At 40.7% G+C, this 24,352-nt stretch overlaps 4 protein-coding genes across 8 annotated transcripts in view; 2 read left to right on the top strand and 2 right to left on the bottom strand.

Moving 5' to 3' along the window:
- The window catches only part of LOC101800056 (synaptotagmin-like protein 2), a 68,006-nt gene extending 63,692 nt beyond the window's left edge, over nucleotides 1-4,314 (bottom strand). For both annotated transcript variants that reach the window (XM_027465541.3, XM_027465545.3), the window contains exon 1: nucleotides 4,240-4,314. The gene's annotated coding sequence lies outside the window, so the exon portion shown is untranslated. The remainder of the gene's footprint in view (nucleotides 1-4,239) is intronic.
- Nucleotides 1-6,814, top strand: part of VSIG1 (V-set and immunoglobulin domain containing 1) — a 36,573-nt gene extending 29,759 nt beyond the window's left edge. For both annotated transcript variants that reach the window (XM_072042922.1, XM_038184306.2), the window contains 4 exons: nucleotides 1,032-1,187; nucleotides 1,910-2,029; nucleotides 2,699-2,825; nucleotides 4,178-6,814. In XM_072042922.1, the coding sequence (XP_071899023.1) occupies nucleotides 1,032-1,187; nucleotides 1,910-2,029; nucleotides 2,699-2,825; nucleotides 4,178-4,361 (587 nt within the window). In that variant the 3' untranslated portion in view covers nucleotides 4,362-6,814. The remainder of the gene's footprint in view (nucleotides 1-1,031; nucleotides 1,188-1,909; nucleotides 2,030-2,698; nucleotides 2,826-4,177) is intronic.
- A 980-nt stretch (nucleotides 6,815-7,794) lies between these two features.
- PSMD10 (proteasome 26S subunit, non-ATPase 10) lies at nucleotides 7,795-12,767 on the bottom strand. The gene is made up of 5 exons (XM_038184308.2): nucleotides 12,593-12,767; nucleotides 12,394-12,492; nucleotides 11,232-11,378; nucleotides 10,952-11,118; nucleotides 7,795-9,944 (listed from the first exon to the last, which is right to left on the bottom strand). Exons 1-5 carry the CDS (start codon nucleotides 12,725-12,727, stop codon nucleotides 9,791-9,793), a joined length of 702 nt encoding a protein of 233 aa, XP_038040236.1. The 5' UTR covers nucleotides 12,728-12,767; the 3' UTR covers nucleotides 7,795-9,790.
- Nucleotides 11,778-24,137, top strand: LOC101791479 (cysteine protease ATG4A). 3 transcript variants are annotated; one of them, XM_072042920.1, is made up of 13 exons: nucleotides 11,778-11,899; nucleotides 13,972-14,082; nucleotides 15,102-15,173; nucleotides 15,637-15,735; nucleotides 16,529-16,630; nucleotides 17,186-17,258; nucleotides 18,594-18,673; nucleotides 19,212-19,399; nucleotides 19,509-19,587; nucleotides 20,470-20,615; nucleotides 21,666-21,722; nucleotides 22,859-22,970; nucleotides 23,241-24,137. In XM_072042920.1, exons 1-13 carry the CDS (start codon nucleotides 11,779-11,781, stop codon nucleotides 23,303-23,305), a joined length of 1,305 nt encoding a protein of 434 aa, XP_071899021.1. In that variant the 5' UTR covers nucleotide 11,778; the 3' UTR covers nucleotides 23,306-24,137. The 3 variants fall into 3 exon arrangements, with proteins under 3 accessions (XP_071899021.1, XP_038040232.1, XP_038040233.1); XM_038184304.2 differs by lacking the exon at nucleotides 11,778-11,899 and adding an exon at nucleotides 12,850-12,940; XM_038184305.2 differs by lacking the exon at nucleotides 11,778-11,899 and adding an exon at nucleotides 12,866-12,940 and having other exon boundaries at nucleotides 14,011-14,082.
- Nucleotides 24,138-24,352: the final 215 nt, after the last annotated feature.

Here is a 24,352-nt window from a genome sequence, read left to right as displayed (position 1 = left end):
TTCTCTGTGAAGCCGTTACTTTTAAGCATAACCCCAGGCCCAGCAAAGACCAAAATTTCAGAAAGAAGGAAAAAAGAGTGGAATGACATTTATTTCCTAGTAAGTCAAAAGTTTGTACTAACTCCATCTAACCATTGCTTTTGTACTGAGAACGCATACCTGGTCAGAGGTACAAATCAAACCCTTATGAAGGAGATTGCAGTATCATTTGCCCGTCTTCCGTGTACAGGACAAAGACACGTGTAAATTCATTTCCTGAAAGTCACATTTTTCACAGTACAATTATTAATTCTCATCTAAAATTCCCCAAAGAGTAAATCTTGGAGTAGTTAAGGGAAAGTCTGTACTTTTCCCATGAAAACTAACTTATGCACATAAACTTTGGCTGTGTTCATTGCCAGTATAGTCCCAGTGATGTTACTCCAAAGAACCACAACAGGATGCCTAGACATAGGAAATGAAAAATAATAGCTGTAAGCAGAAGCAAAATCTTCAGTGTACAAAGTAGGGAAACTGTCAAAACTGTTTTTTTTTTTTCTTTCTTTCTTTTCTCTTTTCTTTTCTCCACATAACTATAGTTGATTTATTTATTCCACAACTGCAAGATACTGAAGAATCAGGCCTTGACTCTCTCTTTTTATGTGGAAAAGCTTCAATGCCCTGAAGGAAAGATGGGAAAGATGCTGCTATGTGGCAGAAAATGCTAGAGAATGTATAGTGGCTGGTCCAGTATAAGTAACTGATAGTTGCCATCAATGCCTAACATCTCACCATCCCTGTAATAGTATTTATTTAGTATGCAAAGGAAGAAAAGATAATAAAAATGTATCCTAGGCCACGTGTATATATTTAGTATTACTGAAGTCTTTACAGGAGAGCCTTTGGTCAGATGCACAAACAAGACTATGCTCTTGGACAGAAATCTGTAACTGTGGTTTTATTCTTTACTACAGCAGTACAGAAACAGACCCCAGTGTGGAAGCCTGCAGCCCTGGGTGTGAACTCATGTCTCTGTTCTTGTTCTTTTACAGTCAAACCATCAAAGCCTTTCTGCAAAATAGAAGGAACGCCAGAGAAAGGCCATCTAATCTACCTCTTATGCAAATGTGAAGAGGGATTGCCTCACCCTACCTACCACTGGTACAAAGTAGACGACAGTACCCTCACGCCTGTGACTGAGCAATTTAGTACGTAACTACAGGACTGCCATACCATGCTCAACAGCCAGAGTGCCGTAGTACCAGCTAGGATTTCAAACACTTTGCATCACATAGGGCAGTTAAAACTTACCCTCCTCTTCTGATGTTCAGTATCACAAATTCATATTTTTACACACTCAAATTGGCTGTCACAAAAAGCTATTTTTTTCTTATTGTTCAAAAAAACTTTTTGTTTGTTTGTTTTAATAAAAACTGTGGCACATTAAAGTCTTGTCTATACCAACCATTACCTTAAATGTAAACAATGTTAAAATGGGAGAAATATTAATATCTTTACATCTTCCTTCCTTTGGAATTTTGAGTGAACTTACATTTGAATTAAGGCAATTTTTCATTCAGTTGCTATAAAATCCATCCTGAACATCTTCAGTACCTGTTAGCTTTTCATTTATGAAATTACAATGACAATAGTATCAGTGCTGGTGAAACATTAGACAGACTTACTTATAGAGTATGGGCATACTACTCATCTTCTAATATGTTCAAACAGAATCCTCTGTAGTAATTGTCAAAGAAAGTAAATGTTTTGGATTTAAAGAATACATATATATAAAGAATGAAAGAATAAAGGGAAAACCCTTTAGCTTGTACTGTTTTTCTTAATAGCCCTCAGTAATACCAACTAAAGAAAATCATTTCCCTCTAAAGTATACGAATGTTAATCTGTACCTGTTCTCTGTTTGCCACAGATCCAAACACTGGCATTCTTTACATTGGCAACCTCACTACCTTTGAAACAGGATATTACCGCTGTATAGCCAGCAATGTCATGGGGAACAGTACCTGTGAGCTTGACCTAACTTCAATGCGTAAGTGAAAATAATCACTTATATGATCTATGACATACTCTTTGAAGGAAAATGCTGTAATATCTTTGAAACAGATTTTTTTTTTTTTTTTTGGAAATGCAGGCAGTAGTCAACCGTATCTGTTTGGAGATTTTTCATGTAAACAGTAACATTTAACAAGAGCCAAGTGTATGTTGTATAAGCAATCATGAGATATGTCCCTGAAATGAGTACTCAATTACTCAGTGGTCTATAAAATGAAAATGGCAGGCCAGAGCTAGCAGCTGTGCTGAAGTGGAAATAGGTTTTCAGGGTTCACAAACAATCAGATCATGCAGCTGAGCAACAGAGATAAAGGCAACCTCAATTTCAGATTTTGTTTGCAAGGATTGAAGAACAAAGGCTTTCAACTACAGCCAATGTTAACAACCCAATATTTCCCTTAGCCAGTCATAAACATGGGGCTTGTTGTGAGTAGGGTGCTAACTGTTAAGAAAGAAGGCAGAAAAGGTCATAAAAGCCCAGTTCTCTTTTTCCTAGAGTATCTTTGGCCTCTCTCCTGGAAAAACATACTTAGTTTTTTAGGTCTTTGAACTGAATGCCTTCTTTCTGGTAAAGGATCCTCCACTAAATTTCTATGGGATTTTGCTGGATTAATACTTAAAAAAATTTTTTTTTTTTCCTTTCTAGATTCAGACAGTGCTATTGTTGCTGGAGCATTAATTGGAGCAATTGTGGCAGCTGTTATCATTTGTGTTATCGTCTGGGTCTTAACCAAGAAAGCAAAGAAAAAGAAGTCATCAAGTAATGAAATGCAGTAAGAATTTGTTCGTTTGCTTGATTTTAAGACAATTGTTTCTGTAAAGCACTGCTGATAAACCAGAGCTAAAGTAAAACATAAATACTGTAAACATTTATAGAAGAGTAAATAATACAAGGCTTGAGAAAACTTCTGAAGTGGGAGTATTTGCTTTTGTGTGACTTTTAGGCTGTTCCACTTGTAATATGGGTGGTCATTACCCTCTTCCTTATGTTTACATGCAGCTACTACCAAACAATACCTAAAATATACGTTGGAAAAACAGTGCTTTGTATTTAAAAGTTTATGGTGGTTGTTAATAACAGGTGGATGAAGTCAAAAAAGTATAGCAGCTAAGGGTTTCTCTCAGAGAATTGACTACTAGACATGACAAAGGGCTATGGGACACATGCTTGGGATACTCTAACGTATCTAAAATGTCTGGAGCCACTAGCCTTAAGCAAAGAATGGAGCCCAGAATGTCCATTTTGATCCTGCTTTGGAAATGTCTTTTTTTTTTTCTGTGCTTTGGTTGCTCATTTCTCTCCTAAATCGCAAAATCTTCAGGGTATCATCTCATATGCTACACAGTCAGCCCCATGATGTTTAACGTTAAATTAATACATGCAGCTGAGCCAGAAAAGATTGTCATGTCATCTGGACACTGCCCCATAGCAGAGGTCTAAAACTTCCTGATGGGCATTACTGCTAATCCAGGCCAGTGGCCCCTCATCCACGATTTCTGCTTTGAACTGATGTAGCTTTAACTTCTGATTAAGTGCTTGGACCCTAATAAATCTTAGTACCTTGAATTAACCCACTAGTATTTGATACTTTTTTACATGTTAAAGTACTTAAATATTGGGAGTTTTATTATTGTTTTGATAAGGGAAATAGAATTCATATCTATTACTAAAAATATTTTTCTAGATATCAGCCTTTTCATAGCTCTTTTCTGACTGTACCTTATGTTTTTGTATTTGAATGGGACACCAGATCTGCATGCAATTTCCCTGAAAGCTCACACCAACCAGTTTATTTTGCTATCCCTTTTCAGACACTGCCCAACACTACTCAGTTTCCCATTCTGCTTTAATGAGCTGGCACTTAAACATACTAAAACCCACTTTTTTTTTTTTCTAATAAAATCACTTAAACCAGTGATACTGATCAGTCTTATTATCCACCACTGTCAATCTCTGTCTTAACAGAGATTTTGTACCTTCTCAGGTGCTCTCGTAACAGAGTCCTCATAATATGGGGGTTAATGTTCAGATGACAAAACTATGAAGATATGTTCGTTTGAAAGACTCTAGTGTAGATGGGATTTCAATACATGAAATTACAATCCTCATCCTGTCTCCCTGCAGAGTAATGGCTCAGAAACAATCCAATGCAGAGTATGTTCAGGTACCAAACGAAGAAAACATACCTGCAACCACAGTTCCATCAAGCAACATGACAAACGAATACCCCAGTGTTGATGAAACAGCAGCCTCTGGAACACCTGAAAATGATGAGAAGCAAGACGTGGAAAAAGAAGAAACAGCCTAGAGTTTATTTCAACAGTTTTCCTTGTCAGCTTTGGAGCCCGTTATAAAAAAAAATAACAAAAATGCAAATTTGTCGTTGAATTAACATAGCATTGGGACTTAAATCTGCATTTGTATTGGGAAACATCGGGCTGGAGATTGAAAAGGATGCTACACCTGCACTTTGTGAGTAGCAGATTGGGCCTTTAAGTTAACCAAATTTCACATGTATTTATAGCTAGATAATAAATATAAAAAAGTACCATCCACAGTTATACAATCTATTCTACAAAATTAATTAGAAAATGGTGTCAAGCATTGAAGAAAATACTCCATTCCTGTCAGCTATCAGTAATGCTGTATGTGTCCATACAGTTCTGAACCACAGAAGCCTTCTCTGTGAAGTGTTGGCCAACCTCATGTCTCCTGTGGACCAAGAACTACCATCATGGCCAGTACACTGCAATGTTTAAAGGATCTGATTTTGCACTTCAGAACTAAAAACATGTTTCATCAATTTCATCAGAGCACAGAAACAGATTTAAAGACCTGAACCAATGAAATCTTGTGTCTGAATTCCACTTAAAGTTACAAAACCAAAACAGTCCTGGAAACATTTACCCTGTTGCTGCCTAACATGGTACACCCTTTGTTAACCACAACCTTCTCACTTTAGAGTTCCCAAGACATCAGCATTCCGGAGCTGGGTGTTTCAGCAGTTTGGGTTCTCAGTTTAATGGAATTAGCAGTTGGGTGCCCAGTTTGAACCTTGACTGATTGGTTTCTAGGTAACAGGTGCTGGAAATCTAAATCCTTTACAAGGCTTGTAATAATAAGCAATCAGAATATCAGATTCCTCACAAAAAGCAGATGTTTCTGCTTTCAAGACTTTGAAATGATCACTGCCAACTATGTAACACACCAGCCTGAACTGCTTCCTTTTCCTGAGATGATGTAAATCTATTTCCAGGCAGCTGCCCTACCCTCAAAGTGACAACCTCTTGCTACTTTTCTGCTGGTCGCTCTAGCCCAGTGTAACTTTGACCATTTTCTATAGGTGAAAGCTTCAGGAGGAAAGGTAAACAGTGGGTCCACAACAGCTGAGCAAGGAGACCCAAGAGAGGAAGGAGAAAAGGCAATTGATCCATATACACTGATCACTAAACACCTGTCTAGTGAAGCAGACAGACTCTTCTCTCAGGGCCCAGTTTCTAAAGACAAGCAATCCTTCTTAAAAAAGGCAAAGATATTTGAAGAAAGTTCCTCAAAAGGGCAAAGATACCTGCTTTCAGAAGAGCTGAAGGACAACGGGGTTCAGGCTCAGGTCTGTTCAGGAACCAGACACAGCCTCAGCAGCTCCCTAAGACCTACATGAGGCAGATACTCGCTGACCTAAGGAGACACCACTTCCAATCTTGTGCACTGCAGAGAAAACTGTCTGACCTCGGGATCTGGAATGTTTTGGCATTTAAGTCTTCTATAAGATCTACTATTTCTCCTTTAGTGACTGTTTCTAGCCTGTGAAAGTTACTGGTATACAACATTGTTTTAGCTAAAAGCTGCTCATGCTGGACCACAAGGATCAAACTCTTACTAGTGCCAATGCTGCTGCATCCTGTCAGCGGGTCACTGTTCTCTCTCTAAAATATCCAAGGCAAACATTAAGTCATGACAAGTGACTTACAGGCTTGACAAGCTTCTTCTTAGGCAAGCATCTTTTGTTGAATCAGGTGGCGATTTTACTGAGCAAAATCTGCAAACTCTGACCATGCAGTCTAGGTGTAGAAGCTAAAGGAAAATTTCTTATATTCTCACCGATAGTTTTATGAGCATGGTCAGTAACAGCAAGAGGAGAGCACGTACAGCCTTCTCCTGTTTGGGTGCCATTTCTCACCACAGGTGTTTCCTAATGAAAAAATTCAAATGTACTGTTGGCCCAAGGGAGCCTATAACTTGGCTGAGTGGCATTAACTTGAAATAATTTCTTCTGCAACACTCCTAGGCATTCTTTTACCCTTCATAGAAGAATATACACAGCTCCTCATGGCACTGCTTTATTTGCATTAGTTCTAAAGTAATCTCCCATATATATGCCAACTGCATTTTATTTACTGCAATGCTCTTCCAGATTTCAGGTGTCTGCAACAGCACTCTCATTGTTATATGGAAGGACTACATTAAGTGGTCACTGTCATTGGGTTTTAATCTTTCCTTAATCTCAACTCCAGAAGCTTCTCTGCATCTATTTCTTATATAACTTCTACGATAGGGGCTTATTCTGGTGAAGTTGTAATTGCATCATACAGCTAACACAGACAATGTTCCTAGACTACCCCAGGTCTTACATGTGCTAAAAACCAACAGAGATTGATCATGTTGATGCTTTTATACATTCAATTGTTCTGTTCATTTTATAAGATCTCTCTTACTTCTAACCAACAGTTTGCTATTAAAAAAACAAAACAAAAAAAAAAACACCGACCCACCCCCCAAAAAAAGCAGAACAGACTGCTGGAGGTGAAGATGAAGGTAAAGGAAAATACCGAAAACATTTATTCAGAATTTCCTAACATTCTGAGATATTTTTGTAAGCCTTCTGACAGATGTTCATCCTCAGTATGAAGATTCTCGCATGTAAAACAGTTTACTGTAAAGAATGGGACACAGTTCATAGCTTTCCACTGCTGCTCTTGGCAACATACAAGCCAAATCAGATACTGAGCCACAGCATGTAGCTCAAAAACCCTGCAGAGCTATGCAGGACACAGTGTTTTTCACAATTTTCTTCAGATGTTTTAAGTCTTTGCTGCATGGCCCACTTATGTCCTCCTGAGGGAGTAAGAATCATTAGTATGGAAAGCAGATATTAAGCCAACATTCGAGCCACCATCTTCCAGGGAAGGGGATTTTAAAAAGCTACAGAGCTGTGGCAGGGGTTTTGTATTTTTCTTCTTCCTTCTTTTTCTCTATACAAAGATCCAGAACCAACACAGAATTTAACTTCAGCTTTTCTCAATTCAAGTTTTCAGCAGCACCTCCAAAATGTATAAAAAACATCGTTTACTCATTCAAGTTCCTGCTTCAAGGTCTGCACAGCCAGGGGTTATTGTCAAGGCAAGTTTTCCCCACTGCTCTCTGTGCAATGTAACCTGCATTTTGCTTTCTAGGATAGACTTAAAACTACTTGGTAAAGATTATATTTGTTTTTAAATTTCTGTCTTGCTTATCAAAATAAATTGCATTACCTTAATCCCTACAAGTTAAACTCTAAAAACTGTCATCTTCTGTTTCAACATTTCCTTGCAGCTGAAGAACAAACATGTTCTGTTTCCATACTGTGTAATGGATGGCAGGCTTTCAGCTGACTTGCTCTCTTCATCCAAAGTGCAAAAGCTATTTAGGAAATACTGGTTTTATTACCCGTAAGTTTAATAAAGCTTTATAACACCAAAACCTGCTGTTTAGGAAATTGTCTTTATTTCACAGAATTTCATCATCAAAATTTGTTCAGAATGGAGAACTCTACTCCACCGGTGCCACAAGATATCTTACCAACATCAGAACAGGAGGTCATGTGTTGAACTTCGTCCTTCCCTCTCAAACATTTCTGTCACAAACGTTAGTTATTATCTTATATTACACAGTAAGAACTCTCAGTTCTATCACTGAATGCTAAAACATTGAATTTAATTCCCATCATACTAAAAAGCAAACAAACAAAACAAAACACAGAATCCCAACCTCCCCCATTCTCCCCCATGTCAATTCAACCAGAGATTACCAGCACGAAAGTAAGAAACAAACGCAGTAGTGACAAGTGCATGGAAGCCTTCAGTGATCTGCATGAAAAAGCAATTTAGAGGATAGCTCCACTTCTCCCCTGCCCAAAGAAAACCTTACATGAATACAGTCATCACAGAAGCTGCTAGAATTAAGTTTTTCTAATAACCTACATATAAGGAAGCTCGCTCTCCTTATTCCCATACGCTCTGGAACAATTCTGCAGGAAGTCACCTTACAAGCACACTTTATCCCTTAAATCTTTATCTGAAGCAGAGAGAACAGGAAAATCCTTGAGACTCCTAAAGCAATAACCTTATTCTTTGCTGAAAAAAACAAGCAAACAAAATAAAACACCCCCTAAACATGCTCAGTTTCTTAACTATTTCAAGAAATTTCAACACAACAGCTTGGCAGCACAGTTCCTGACCTCCCAGTAAAAAGAACACTTCTAGTGGAGAGGATTCCAGGGATTAGATCTTTACAGGGCTACTTAGGAGGAGGAGTTTCCATTAACTGCAGTTTTCACAAGCATTCATAACAGCAGGAAAAATCACAGGCAGCTGGTTAAAGAGCAGGTGTTACAGTCACCAATGGTGACTGAGGGTGCAGTTGCTGGGGAACTGCTGTAGCTCTTCTCACTCTACAAAATCATGTTACTTTTAACACTGAAATGAAATTTTAACTAACAGTCTGCCAGATCAACCCATGGAAAAACAAACAAACAAACAAAAAAACCACAAAGCACAGTGGATTATAAAGTGTCTCAATTTGTGCTGCAGTCACGAACACTTCTCAACTCAGATTCATTGGGTCTACCTTCTAATAACTTAATACCAGGATTTGCTATGAGTAAACAGAGATTAACTCTGGCTTCTGTTATAAAATACTGTCAGTGCTACACAATGCAAGTCAAACAGAACAGAGAGATACACAGAAGGAACAACAGCAAAAAAAAAAAAAAAAAAAAAGATTCAAAGCACATCCCAGCAAAGTATCCAGAGCATATAATTATAATTTGCAGAGGTAACTCAAACTGCACATCCATTCTGCAGGCAGCCCAGTGCACTTCATCATATGACTTAGATTTAAAACTAAAAATACATAACAGAGAAGCTTAAAATATTACAAGTTCACTCAGAAAGACTAACAAGGGTAAAAACCAGTACAATTATTGAAGTAACTCAGCAAACTGCATTTGACAAAAGGAAAAGAGCGATTTATAATTATCTGAAGGAAGCAAATCAGTACCAAAAAAAAAAAAAGACAAACAAAAAGCCCAAGCACAAATGCTAAGAGAAAAACAAACACTGAACAGGCTTCCAAGACAAAATTGACTTCAAACAGGTAAAGCACTTTTGGTCTTGTTTTTTGAAAGAAATAATCCTAAACTAGATGCTGAAATAGAAGGAATGACCTAACCTATACAGATCATACTGTGAACTGAAAGCAAACTGCAAGTTATCAAAAATACTTTAAAAGCAGTGATCTGTACAATCAACAGAAGTATAAATGACTGTTTTGGCAGTATACTTGAAGCAAACCTAGAGAAACACATTTTATTACCACATGCTGATGCTCATACACGACATCCTAGTTGAACTATGAAAACATGAAGTTTGCAGTCTTAAATACAAGTGCAACAGGAAAGAGTCAAGCTCAAAGTCCTCGCTAGCCTTCCACCATTCTTTTAAGTATGGCTCCCAGGCCACCCTTTGCCACTTTCAGAGGGGTCAGCTCTTCTTTGTTCTCAATGTGAATACTTGCACCGTGAGACACCAGCAGCTTTGCCTCCTCCACTCTCTCTTCATCACAGGCTAAATGACTGCAATAAGAACAAGAAACCCACAGCCACTTTTAAGTAGTCCAAGCTTACAAAGAGCAATAATTATCCTTTCTCAAAATGACAGCATGAATGTCAGAAGGGAGAGAAACCCTAGAACAACAAAACCACATGCAACCAACTACCTAAGCAGACTTCAAAGTCTGCCATCAGGTCACTCTCTTGTCATTAAGCAACTCAAGAGCGTTCCTCCCGCTACTGCCTTCACTAATTTAAGGCACTTCTTTATGTCAGGGTTTACCTTTGCTGGCTGCAGAGCCAAGAAGCGCATAATCCATGGTGAAACTGGAAAATGGTAATCTCTAGCTGAACTTAAAGTGATCAACTGAATTTGTAAAGAGTTACTACAAATGCAGCAAAAGTTTTTTTTTCAGTTTAGCGTATCTTGAGAATAAATGAATGTATTCTACTATAAAACTGGGCTTTATGCATAGGAAAAATATACTGCTTGATCTTATTCAGGGCAAAACATTTCTTGCACTGCAGACAAGGCACAGTTTTGTCACCAACTTCAAAGCAGTTAAGGTTTCACCCGTACAGATTCCAATTACTCTCTAAGGTAATACCAAACACTGGACTGGTTGTACATTAATTACATCTTATTTCCTTAGAGAGGTGAAAAAAAAGCTTCCAAAACCAGCTCCTGCTTGGCAGGACGGAGTAAGCCAGCCTGTAAGACCAGTTCCCTCTGACTTTGAAGTTACTAGCACGCTTTGTACCCCCTAGTGGCAACTGAACGCATTCCAGGCAATTAAAAAAGGTTCTACACTTCATAAGCAGATGTAGTAACACAAATTAAAGTGTGTAGGTACAGACACACTTATGCAAAACACTAATTAAAAAGGATTTGAGAATATCATAATTACACAGAGATGTGAAGCAAAGGACTGTTCTGAGGCAGCTAGAAGTTTTTAAAAATTTGAACTGGAGTTTCATTTCATAAAGACTATGCTGTCAGCAAAACAAACGTGAAAAAAACGATCACTTACAGAGGTGTATTCCCTTCTGAGTCCTGTATATTAACAGAAGCCTTGTGCCGCAGAAGGATCTGTATCATTTTTAGGTTTCCTTTGGCTGCTGCTCTGTGTAATGGGGTGGATTCAAAGTGGTCTGTTGCATCTGGATCAGCTCCATTCTCTAGAAGCATGATTGCAATCTGAACATGCGGGAAGAAACAGGGGAGCGGGTTGGAAAGAAGAAAAGTTCATCCATCAAATTAAATACCTCTTCCAAGAGTGACACCACCCCCAGTAGCACAGGGAACCCTACCTCCTGCTTGTTTTTGGAGGCTGCATAATGCAGGGGCGTACAGCCGTTCTGATTGACGGCATTTACGTGAGCACCCTTGTCAAGGAGGGCTTTCACTATTTCATCACGGCCTGCTGAAGCGGCAATATGCAAGGGAGTCCAACCAGCCTGCAGGGATAAGAAGAAAAAAAAAAAATTATACCCAAGAATTTCAGGGGAAAAAAAATCACAATGAAAACATAACCCCGATGCAAAGCAGATTACTTGCTAATCAAATTGTGCATGGTGTTATAACTGTAGGGCTAAATATGATTGGTATCACCTCATGTCTGCTTGTATGTCAGTACTACCTGAGCAGGTAAGTGGCAGAAATCGCTTCTGTTCCCGTTAGGTACGGCACCTTGTGGGGCACCTCACCCCTCCAGACCCAACTGTGTTGCTTTCCAAAGGAGATATTTTGAGAACAAACAGCAGTGGCAGAAAAGGGCATCTGAAAGTTTCTGCAACGTCTTCTATATCCCATTAAACTAGCAGGACAGCGCTCCCTTCTTTGAGGGTGACCTTTAGGATGTTTCACAGCATAAATATTTTCTCCGGGACGGTACCAGACCACATTCTTTGGAAACCAGCAATCACTGAAATTGGGATCTACTCTATAACGCCTTCCCCAGCACTGAGAAGCCTTCACAGTGAGTCCCTCACAACGAGGCACAGCATAACACCCTCCTTGCCCCCCCTTCCCCATAGATCATCCATTCCCCTCAGCACCCCTATTTTCCCCTCAGACCCTCCCCTTCACCTCAGACCCCCCTTTCCCCCCTAATTCCTCCTCAGACCCCCCTTTTCCCCCTCATACCCCCCTAATTCCTCCTCAGACCCCCTTTTCCCCCCTCAGACCCCCCTAATTCCTCCTCAGATCCCCCTTTTCCCCCTCAACCCCCCCCCAATTCCTCCTCAGACCCCCCTTTTCACCCTCAGACCCCCCTAATTCCTCCTCGGACCCCCCTTTTCCCCTCAGACCCCCCTAATTCCTCCTCAGACCCCCTTTTTTCCCCTCAGACCCTCCTAAGTCCTCCTCAGATCCCCCTTTTCCCCCTCAAACCCCCCTAATTCCTCCTCAGACTCCCTTTTCCTCCCTCCGACCCCCCCACCCCCCCGCTTCTCTCCCCCCAGCCCAACTCACGTCGTCCTTCTCGCTGACGGGCACCCCGAGCCCCAGCAGCAGGTCGGCGACAGCGGCGTGCCCGGCCGAGCAGGCCCAGTGCAGCGCGGTGCGGCCGGCCTGTGGGGAGGGAGGGAGCGGGCGGCGGTCAGCCCGCGGCGCCGAGCGGGAGCCGCCGCCGCCTCAGGGGGCGGGGAGAGAGCCCCCGGCCCGCGCTGACCTGGTCGGCCGCCGTGGCCAGGCCCCTGTCGCGCTGCAGCTGGGCGCGCAGCTCGTCCAGGCGCCCGCCGTACGCCATGTTGCACACCGCCACCTCCGACACCGACACCGCGCCCGCCATGGCGCCCGCCGACATCGCCCGCCCGCCTCAGCCCGCGGGGGGTGCTGGGGGCTGTAGGCGGGGAGCGGGGAGGGAGGCGGGGAGCGGCGCCGCGCTCCTCGGGCGGGGGGACTACAGCTCCCGGCGTGCACCGCGCGGCGGCGGCGCGGGCCTCCGCGTCGGGGCGGGGAGGGGGGGGGAAGGAGGAGGGGGAGGAGGAAGATGGTGGCAGCGGGAGGATGGAGTCAGGTGAGGGGCGGCGGGGGGGAAACGGGGCGCCGCTGAGGTGAATGCGGAGGACTGGGGGGAATTGGGGGGGCTGGGGGGAACCGAGGGGGCTGGGGGGACTGGGAAGACTGGGAGGGACTGGGCGGGGGGTAAGAGAACTGGGAGGGACTGGGGGAACTGAGGGGAGGCTGGGGGTAACTGGGGAGACTGGGGGGGACTGGGAGGGACTGGGGGAACTGGAGGAACTGGGGAGAACTAGGAGGGACTGGGGGTCACCGGTGCTGGTTTGTGTGTAAACGGGGCCCCCCCGTGCTCGCCTGGACCCGCTGCCCGTCCCACGTACCCGTTCCTGCACTTGCAGAGCAAGTGATGATCGCCCTTGTTTTCTCTTTCCACTTAGAATTTTTTAGCAGAATTTTAAGGTTTTTATTTAAAATATAACCATCAAAGGCCTCTTTTGCTCTTCCACCAAATGCTGCTTTAATCATCTTAAAAAAAAAGTCTTCCTTCAGCACTGTCAGTTATCCCCTGTTATTCGACAGCCAGCAACAGATCTAAGGCTAAATGCCTTTTTTTTTTCCCCTGAAGTGTTTCCAGTCTCTGGCTAGGAAAACAAAACCCAGCCCTGCTAACACTTTTCATGTGCTTCCCATTAAGCACGGGGACGTAATCGCTCTGAGCAGCAGCGTGTGTGCATCTGATCATGGACACAGCAGCCTTGACGCCTGCAGTCCTCCCTTTCCTCATTTCCCTGGGTTATATCTTCCCCTCGCTGCAGGAATCCTGAACTTCTGCTGCCGGCTTCAGCCAGGCTGCTTGTGACCAAGGTGTCAGCCATGTTACTCTCTCAGAAGTTGCTGAGGAGCAACATAGAAACCAGCCAAGTCATTGGATAGCTCAGCTGTTAAGGGAAAGTGTAAACACAGCTGGCAGCAGGGTTCAGAAGATCCAAAGGCTGCGAAGCTGCAGTAGCTCAGTCTAAGAACTCAAAGGGGTGTGTGAAAGGAGGAGGGGACGGAATGGGGGTTGAATGTTCCCATATTCCTGTTCAGTTTTATCTAGGTATGAAAACCAGATCACTATTTTGTCAGACTACTTAGAAGAATTTCCTGAAACTGATGAGCCCGTGTGGATTCTAGGAAGGCAACACCACCTAAATGCAGGTATCTGCAAAATTCATCTGTAAAATCTGTACAGCATTCACAGATGCAGCAGCAGCTCCTGATTTCCTTCCATTCCTTAAATGTCTCATGAGGGCAGAAACTATCTGGTCACTTCTCATCTTCAAATGTTTTATAAATTAAATAAACAACAAAACTTTGGGGAAATGTCTGGTATTGCTAACGGTATTTTCCCTTGAGGGGTGCTGTCTGCAGTCTGCTAGCTGCAGTTAAAGTGAGATTTCAAAATAATTAGTAATAATTATAGTAAAACTGGGGCATGTGCTGTATTTTGCTGAAAAGAAACATATTGCCTAACAGTCACTGCAGAGTGATGTATTTATACATCATACACAAATCAGATTTCAGAAAGGGGTTTTGTTTCTTGGGGAGGGGACAAGGGCATGGTCCCATGTTAACGTGTCAGAGGCAGTGGCCGTCGATGCAGCCTTGGTATCAGGATGTCCGAGGGTGCCATGTCCAGCTTTGGCTGCCTGAACGGTGCCTTGAAAAGGGCAGTGGGTCTGAGCAGCAGGTCAGATCCTTAAGAAACCTTTGAGAGCCTTTGGGATAATTCTTTAAGCACATTTATTAAAATAAATAAATTAAACTTAATATTATTAATTTTTCTAGAAATGGCATTGTGTTGGATTTGGAGGTAATGCCTAATTCTGTGTTGTTTTGCACGTAGAAATTCTTCACCTTAACTCACTTTACCAGTTCTTTCCTGAGGACATAGTTCTCCATCGTTGTTCCAGTCAAGCTGGACATAGTCATCCCAAACAGCTTTTAAATCTTCATTGCCTAATAATTATTTCATTCTTTAATGAACTTTAATTATAATTCCACAAAAGCTCTCAGGTTTTAACGGCTAAAAGATATCTTAAATATTAAAAGTTTTCTACGTACAAGCTAACAGGAGGCTTCCATGCACTCTGTATACTGACTATGTAGGGAAAGCTAGAATTTTTCTGCTTTAAAAGTTTGTTTTAATGATTTCTTTCCTTTAAAAAATATTCCAGACAAATCTAAGTTATTGTTGGATATAAGTGCTCGTCTGTGGTTTACGTATAGAAGAAAGTTTTCGCCTATTGGTGAGTATACTGCAGATTTGCTGCATTGTTCTAAATTAAATAGCAAGATAAGTGATGGCATCGTAGGCTGGGAAAATATTTCTAGAGTATTAGCGCATTTTGAGCATCATTTTAACTGTTTATGCAAACATGAAGATTATTAAAATCAGTGTTTATTTATGTCTGTATGTAAACAGGTGATCATGTTGTATAGCATGCAGTAAATGGTTTGTGAATGCTGCTTGAAGAATGAAAAGAGTAAGTCAGCTCCACAAGGAATAAATGAATTTTGTTTATTTGTGCAATGCAGAGATTAGAATTAGACCAACAGCATGGAACCAAAGTCTTGCTCTGTGCCTTTTATCTGTAGGACAGTTCATGGAGGCTTCAGCAGCCCTATCTGTTTTCTAGCACTCTGAAATGTCCTCTGTGGTGCTGCACCCAGTTGAAAGCCTGCACTGATTGTGATGAACTTTCCTAACAGGAGGCACGGGTCCTTCGTCGGACGCTGGCTGGGGATGTATGCTGCGATGCGGGCAGATGATGCTGGCCCAAGCACTGATCTGCAGACACTTAGGGAGAGGTGAGTGCTGGTCCTGAGGGAACTTCGGTATTGTCTGCAGACGCTTCTTCGTAAGTACTCCATTAAAAGCACAAACCCTGAATTTATTAGTGAGACTTTCTTTGATGCCCTGGTAACAGTTCCTAATGAATCAATTCATATTCAGCTGGGTGAAATCATCCCAGCCTGAAGCAGAGAAATAGGCATAGAAGGAGAACAAATGGGGAATCCTGTCGCCATTATTTTATAAACCTTTTAGTGTAACACCCAAGTTGAGGCCAAGGGAAAACCTGCCACCGTGGGACAGCGCTCTTACCCTTCTCTTCACTCCTCACTTGTCAGCAGCACGAGGTCCAAACCCCCCTGGTGCAAGCTCTTAAGCGTGCATGTCACATCCCAGGATGCTGCCAGTGGAGTGTTTGGACTTTCTGTATGGATCTTATGTTGTTATTTAATGGGTGCTTAGAAATCCAACAAGGTCTAAACACAGCCTGTACTTTTAAATAATCTTGGAAGCTCAGAGATACTGGAATGGCTATCAACACGCAGCATGATCCGTCAGAATATGTTTGCAGTTGATGTTTTTGTTTTGTTTTATTTTCCCTGTTTTTACAATCTAGCCTATGATGATAAAGGGCAGCTTGATAATAAATAACAAGCTTGGAATTCTAGGAGCTCTACACAAAATGTAAATATTTGAGATGAATTGAAATGTCTTTTAACATCTCATTATAAAGCTTTCTGCTGTCTAGACATTTGATCAGTGTAATGAAAATGTTACCATTTTTTATTCTATATCAATTTTTCCTTTCAGATTGGCAATGGGAAAAACACAAAAAACAACCAGAAGAATATCACAGAATCCTACGATGCTTTCTCGACAGGAAGGATTGCTGTTATTCAATCCACCAGATGGGTAAGAACAAACATAAACTTTCAGGTTTTTTCCACTGAAATTTCTACTGTGTTGAATCACTAATTTGCAGTATGTTAATTCATAATTTTAAAAAGTGGATGTGAAGACAATGTGTATGCTTATACAAAAATAAAAAGGTATGCAGATGGGCGCAAAGACTAGTAGTACAGAAACATTCCCTGAGACCTAAATAAAGCCATGTACTAGAATCTAGCTCTTGATAAACTCTGCAAGCCTTGGGTACCAGAGTCAGTAATGTTAGAATAGACAGTCTTGTAGCTTATTGCTGTAATTTGTAATAAAGGGCACTAACATTTGTTAACTTGTAATTCTCATTGTAGTTTAGAAGCCTTTTGTTTATTAAAGAAACTGGCACTCCCTAAGTTTTGAAAAGAGCATAGATTGAGAAAATAATTGTTATTGCTAAATACAGATTGCAGTTACTCTAGAATGTTTGACAGTCACGGTATTTACTGTATATTGTTCCCACATTCTTTATGGTCTCATTTTTCTTTGATTTTGTGTACGTGTGTCTTTTTTTCACTATGAAAACAGCACAGATGGGTGTTGGAGAGGGGAAGTCAATTGGAGAATGGTTTGGACCAAATACAGTTGCTCAAGTACTGAAGTAAGTGAGATCATACCAGTCTCATTCAGAACGTACTCCCCTGGGGCAGCCAAGACAAGGCCCAGGCAGAGTTTTGAAGGCTGCATCTCCCCCTGTCCCACAGTCAGGAATGTACTTGCCATCTATTTACAAGTGCAGCATGGAATGTCATGCCACAGCTCGGTGTGCAGGTACTGAGTTGGGAATGGGTGACCTCTAAATTTTAATAAAGGAAGAGCCTGAGGAGAAGAAACTGCAGGAAGGTCTCCTGCTATGCCGTCTGCATGCCCTCACCAGTCACACCACAGATGTATATTCCTTTCTGCACAGTGGCACAGCTCTGGCAGGTCGAGAGTGCCACCGTGTAGGTCGGAGTGGTGGTGTGAAACATCAGAGAGAAGCCATCTCGGCTGAGGAGGGAACTGAGCTGCAATTCCTCCCTTTCTGAGCAGCAGTTCTGCCAGCAAGGCTACTGGATAAAGATGGGCAGCTCCTCATAGTCTGGGAGCCACACTGAAAGGAACTGAGGCTGCTCAGTTCTCCAGGGGTACGTGGAGGTGTCTTACCTCAGGCAGGGGCTAGGCTACAGGTCCTGCGAGCTCAGCAGCAAGTCTTTGACACCCTGGAACAGGCACATGATCTGAAGAGGGAGGGGAGCTGAAGCATGCCCTGGACTCCAGATCTTTCATGGCCAAGTTTTTCATGGTGAAACGCTCACCCCCATTTCTTTCTGGCTTATTTGAAACAGCTAATTCTGCCAGTGCAGCTTAAGAGTGTAGCTCCCTTCCCCAAAGGTTTGGATTTTGCAGAAGTGGACATAAAACTGTGTGCTGCTGTCTCCCACTGAAGTTTTGGTGCCCCAAACCCTTAGCTGATTTAGCTTTTAATGCCCCATTTCTGCTGTGCACGCAGGCTCAGGCAGAAGTAATTCCACTGAATTCAGTGGAATTTCTTAAGCAAAAAGTAATCTGCAAAACTGGCATAGGTAGGAATTTTTTTCTTTTCCAGATGAGAAAAGACACAATTGGGCAAGAACCCATTGCAGAGACTGTCGAGTGCAATAAAAAGTAATAAACTTGATGTAGTTGGACTGTTACTGTCACTGCACTTAGCAGTAAGACAAAACAGTTTGCACATGGTGCAGCGCATATGTTTTTCCTGGTACCACTCAGTACCTATTTTTCTAAAGATATTAAACATTTAATGTTTAAAGTTTTCTTTTTCTTACATGGAGACTTTAAAAAATGCAGAAAGGATGTTTTTTCTTAAGAAAAAAAATAAATAAATGGTTCTGAGTGTAAAGCTACCCTTTTGATCCAACTAGTTTATATTAATTAGTACCTTAATGTTTTCTAGGAAGCTTGCTTTATTTGATGAATGGAATTCATTAGCAGTTTATGTATCTATGGACAATACGGTGGTCATTGAAGACATCAGTAAGTGAAACCTCATCAGATTTCTGCTAACAGGTTCTGATTTGACTCCATTTGCCAGCATGTATCTAAACATGAACAAATACTTGGGGGGCCATGGGTTTGTCTTGCAAGGGTAAGAAGAGGGAAGAAGGACATACAAACTCAGTTGTGTTTTTTTGATCCCTGATGCCAACTTCGTGCTCACATCACTGGATGTGAAGAGCTCCTTGAAGAATTTCTACTGTCATCATTGCTGCCATTTCATTTCTCTGGCGTTTTATAGGCAAAGCTTGACACTATTAATAACATTAATAGGACATGTCACTGCAGTCTTAAATTGTCATCCCCCAATCATTGATCTAACGTCTCACTTGGACGTGCCAGCACATACTGTCTGCTAGAATTACTTCTACTAAATAGCTGTAATTGCCATGCCCGGCTCGTTTTGTCTTGGGTGCCCTATAAAGATCCCTGGCAAACTAGCTTAATTCACTACTGAGAGGAAGATCTGCTTTGTGTTTCTCTGTGCGTTGACTGATTTCTAGTTTTATTCCCGCAGAAAAAATGTGCTGGTCCCCTCCTCAGAGCAGCAGCGCGTCCCACAGCAGTGCACATTTGCACAGAAGTGCTCTTGGCCGAAGCAAGAACGCAGGAGGACTCTGCACAGGCTGGAAACCCCTCTTGCTTATTATACCTCTACGACTAGGGATAAATCACATAAATCCCGTATATATTGATGCATTTAAAGTAAGGTTTTCTTTCAATTCATTGCTCGTTACTGTCAAATAAGTTTGGGTATCTGTGATGTCAGTAAAGAAATGAATTACAATTTCCTTTATTCCTTTTGAACTCCTAGGAATGCTTTAAGATGCCACAGTCTTTGGGAGCATTAGGAGGGAAACCAAATAATGCCTATTATTTCATAGGATTTTTAGGTAAGGAAAAAAGAAACTTATTCCAAATGTGCAGATGATCAAAAGAGAACATTTTTTGAAGGGGAAATAGTAAAGAGTCTAAGCATGAACCTCTAGAAGTAAAGAAAGATGAGAATAGAATAAAATAAATGAAGAAGCATATCTAAAAGAGTTTAGAAACAGTATGAGATGATCCTTAACAGGAGCAGAAAGTTAACAGCAAAGCTAGGTGTAAAAATAAGTGATGACATCAACAAGAGCAACATACTAAGAATAGCTGATAGCATTTGACAAGTGTATTGGTCAAATGTCACTTTTATTTTCTTGTATTTCAAAACTGTTTCTGATGGCAGTATCTTTTTCACCTTTTGCATACCTTCTGTTATTAAGTATTGCTCTAATAAATTTAAAATGCATTCCTTCAGATTTCACCCCACTTTGGGCCAAAATTTTGCAACCCTATTTTGTCCTTTTGTAAAACCTAACCTGTTTTAGTTAGGCTTTTTTGTTCCAATTTCTGAATGAATGCCTAATGGGATTACAGATTGCATCTGTGAACATCCTGTACCTTTTAATCTGTCAAATGTTAGTGTTTACAACACTTGAGATTTAAAAAAAAAAATAAAAAAAATACTGGATCTCACATGGAAAAATAAAAGTATGTGACAAAGATAGAACATAACCAACCAAAAAATTACAGTAATAGGTCACAATAGGAAGTTATACTAAATACCCTGTGCGAAATGTTGTGTCTAAGCCTTCCGATTCTCTTAAAGAATCCCTAGCTGGAAAGTCTAGATTATACTGACTGCGATGGCAATCTAATTTCTATTTTACAGTTCTGGACCAAGTGCTTATTAATGTCACTTGCTTATTTTTAACATACGGCTTTTACCCATCCAGGCAATGAGCTGATCTATCTGGACCCTCACACCACTCAAAGCTTTGTAGATTCAGAAGAAAATGGCACGGTTGACGATGAGAGTTTCCACTGCCAGGAAGCCCCACATAGAATGAAGATCATGAATTTGGACCCTTCAGTAGCTTTAGTAAGTGTCAGGAAATCTTGAATGCATGTACTTTATCTCAAAGTAATGTCTCTCTACATTGGTAAGGGCAGCAATGCATCTCCTTGAACAGAACCAAAATCACAAAGCTGTCTTCTGTGATCAACACATAGTAGTTTGTACATAACTACATGGAGAATCTTAGGGCAAGTGGGGAGCTGTCTGTACTGTAGGGAGCTCGCTTTGTTTTCTTTACTGAGCAGCTTTTACTTCTTTCAAGAGGCATTATAATGGTCAGAGCAAGGAACTGAAACAGGTTTACGGGTTTTATTCTATCACTACTTTAGGTTTGGTCACCTCTAGACAAGTTACTTAAACTTACTTTATATCATAAGTTAAAAATGTTTAAGTGGAATTATTGTATTTCACCCCAAATTACAAATACAAATGTATTATTTGTAATTCAGCCAAAATGTCATGGGGGTACTGTGGTATTTGAAAAAATTGGATCTGATCCCATGCCAGTATCCTGTGATTGGGTGATTGGCAGTTGTCACCAGTGGGATGTGTTTCTAAAGCTTTAAACAATCTGTAAAGATACCGGTATCTGTCATTCATTCACATACCTGTTTTTTAATACTGCTGCTTTTTAGAAAGTTTTTTTGTTTTGTTTTGTTTTAATACTTAACTACGTAACTGTGCAAAATGTGGCATGATGCAACGAGACAGACAAAATCATAATGAAGAGCAAATATTTTCAGTATAGATACCAGAATGGAAATGTTCCTTAGGTGGTCCATCATCTACAAGTTTTCAGCTTCTGCTGATACCTGGACTGTAGGAACTGGGTGGCGCTCCATGGAGGAGCACACAGGAGCTGCTGCTATTTTTTGGTTGACTATTTCGTTAGGGGTTTGCAGGGCCTTGTTCTCCCCGTGGGTTCTCTCCCTAGAGCTGCCACATATTTGGAGTCTTATATCTACTGATCGTACAGGGCATTACTGTATCAGAGGTCAAACCGCCTTACCTGCTGGTACCACATACCTACCATCTGCAAAGGTAAAACTCTGTGTGTTTGTTTTTTCCCCTAAGGGCTTCTTTTGCAAAGAAGAATGTGATTTTGATAACTGGTGTAGTCTTGTACAAAAGGTAAGAGTGGCAACTTAGCATCTCGATTTGTTCTTTATAAAGTCTGGTTTTTATTGTCTGTTTTTTGTAAAATTTTCCTTTGCATTTTCCTTTGTATACAAATTGTATGAGCCATGGAGAAGAATGCATTAAAGCATCAGGGTAAGGCAATACTACTGAATTGCTAATTGGAAATTGTTCAGCACTTTACCAGCCACAAACCCTGCCAGTTGGAAAATGGGTGTAAACATCCACACTTGAAGGTGTTACTGGGTGACACTTGCTTTTAACTTCTAATTCTCACTAAATGACTAAGGTTTAACTGCCATATTGTAGTGATGTATCAATGATTTGCTTCCTGATCCTTTTTTATTGTTTGACATAATAGATTGCGTGTTCTAATTATGACTGTTAGTCCCTGCTATCTTAAAGATCTGATTCTGTAAGTGCTGTAGGCCTCTAGCTCCTGCTGATCTAGGGAGAACAGAAGGTGCTGGCTGCCACAGGAAACAGACTTGAGGATGTTTCTGCATGCAGCTGTTAAGCTAAGCACCAGACATCTGAATGTAAAGTACCATCAACCTCTAAAGGCATTTATTTAAAAAAAAAAAATCAGTTTGTAAATAACTGAAATACAGGACAGAAGGTAACTTCTCTTTGAAGAGGAATAGCGTTTGGCTTCAGGAACACCTTTTTTCCTGACCAAAACCTGTCCTTCAAAATCTGATGCGTTTTTTTTTTTTTTTTTTCCCTTTGGAGGAGCTGATAGATCTGTCTTTTGTGCTATTGATCAACAGAAAACTTGAGGAGAGTTCTATGCAAGCAACTTTCTTTTAAAAAGCAGAAAATATTGTACATTCCTAGTGTGCTTGCTACATGTAAACAAAATTACAGGTTTGCAGATATCAAAGCTGATATCAAAAGATGATAAGACTGATAATTTGTAGTACAGTTCAAGAGATCTGTCTTCCAGATGTGTTTTAACTAGGGATGTATTACAGAGACCATGGTGCTTGGATTTCACAGTATGTCTGTATAAAGACTTTATTTTCCTGATGGACATGCGTAATTAAAAAACACTTTCAATTAAGCAGACACGTTTTGTGTTTGAAGCGTCTCCCGAGCCAGCTTTTAAAATGAAAGCATTCTGTCCTCAGGAGATTCTAAAGCAGCAGAGTCTACGGATGTTTGAGCTGGTCCAGAAGCACCCGCCACACTGGCCTCCTTTCATACCTCCAACAAAACCAGAAGTGACAACCACAGGAGCAGGTAAGGCACCGATTAAAAGCCTAATTGTGCAATGTTATGTTCCTCGTTAGCAAATAAAAGAATAATCACAGGTAGAATAACTATCCTTTGTGAGTGTCAAGCAATATATAGCAGGCATGTATCCAAACAAGCCATACAATTGCTAGCACAGATTTTTTTTTTCACTCTTACAAAGTACTTTTCTGGAATGCGTCTTTCAAAGTTTTTTTTTTAAGTGAACAAAATCAGGCATGTCTTTAGAAGCATTTTTTTCTTTATCTTTTTTTACAGAACTCATTGAATCTACTGACAAGCTATTTGAATTGGAAGAAGAATTTGAAATCCTGAGTGTGTGACGAAACTGTGGTGACTCTTCTGAGTGTTGAATATATCGGTAATATTATTGCATTGACTTAAACAGCCATGTTAGCCCCGAAGTGCCTGAAATTATGGATAACAGAGCACAGAAATCTAGTAGCATCCAAAACTCCAAGGGCAGTTTAACACACAAGCTTCCCCGGATGGAAAGGCAGTAAGAGCTCTTGTGATAAGATGCTTAAAGGGAATCTCTTTTTAACGTACCTTACCTGGAGACAAACAGGCCTTTGAGATTAAGGCAAAAATACATGTATCACTGGGCACCATGTTTGGAGAAAGGGATAACCCAAATGGATATTTCTTGCTCTCATATAATAATGCAATAGTTTAGTTCTTCAAGCAAAACAGTCTTCAGTTAAGGAGGATGTTTACTTCTGTTCCCTCCTGTGGGCTGCGTCATAGCAAAAATACATTGTCTTGTTTAAAAGATCGACTGGATCAGGAGAAAATTGTTTCCTTGTTAAATATTTTAACATGTATTTGAGCAACCAGACTTTATTACAAAAATGTTTCTGTAAAAGGAACTATGTCTAATGTATACATTTTGCAATAGCCTTCCTGTTTCTGGGAGACCTCAAGAGGAACAGGAGCCTCAAATAGTTGATACAGATCACAACCACTGTTATAGTTATGGTATATTTCACCTTGACCTTAAAATTCAAATGATTAAAACTTAGGTTCTTTCTTTCCGTGTTAAAACGAGTCAAAGGTGGTTTAACTGTACCTTATTTATTTTAGAATAGATTTACACAAGTTTCTCTGTTACAGCACTTTATCTGTGCATCTAATAAATTTCTTAAGCTTTTCTTAGGTTGTATGCTGCTATGTTTGGTTAATTTGTGTGAACTAAATATAAACCAGGTTATCTTAAAACTTAATATAGAAGCGTACACAGATTACTGAATTGTTGCTTTTTGACTTCTTGCCTTTTGAAATCTGTTTTGGTAGAAGTGCCTTAACCCTACAGGTTTATCAGAACAGCCTGGGCAGTTTTATTTCTAAGGCAGAGAATCTCTCTCTAGCAG

The sequence above is a fragment of the Anas platyrhynchos genome, chromosome 10 (assembly GCF_047663525.1).
Source record: "Anas platyrhynchos isolate ZD024472 breed Pekin duck chromosome 10, IASCAAS_PekinDuck_T2T, whole genome shotgun sequence".
NCBI lineage: Eukaryota > Metazoa > Chordata > Aves > Anseriformes > Anatidae > Anas > Anas platyrhynchos.
The sequence above is the reverse complement of the archived record's forward strand: the minus strand, read 5'-3'. Positions and strand labels throughout refer to the sequence as shown.

What these genes read in the sequence shown, in the direction of transcription:
- LOC101791479 (XM_072042920.1), top strand. Translation starts at nt 11,779, where the DNA reads ATGTTTCACAGCATAAATATTTTCTCCGGGACGGTACCAGACCACATT. An exon ending in AAGAAAGTTTTCGCCTATTG is followed by an intron (nt 15,174 to 15,636) that starts GTGAGTATACTG and finishes CTTTCCTAACAG; the next exon opens with GAGGCACGGGTCCTTCGTCG. An exon ending in AGTGACAACCACAGGAGCAG is followed by an intron (nt 22,971 to 23,240) that starts GTAAGGCACCGA and finishes CTTTTTTTACAG; the next exon opens with AACTCATTGAATCTACTGAC.
- PSMD10 (XM_038184308.2), bottom strand. Translation starts at nt 12,727, where the DNA reads ATGTCGGCGGGCGCCATGGCGGGCGCGGTGTCGGTGTCGGAGGTGGCG. An exon ending in CCTCCAAAAACAAGCAGGAG is followed by an intron (nt 11,119 to 11,231) that starts GTAGGGTTCCCT and finishes CCGCATGTTCAG; the next exon opens with ATTGCAATCATGCTTCTAGA. An exon ending in TCAGAAGGGAATACACCTCT is followed by an intron (nt 9,945 to 10,951) that starts GTAAGTGATCGT and finishes TTCTTATTGCAG; the next exon opens with TCATTTAGCCTGTGATGAAG.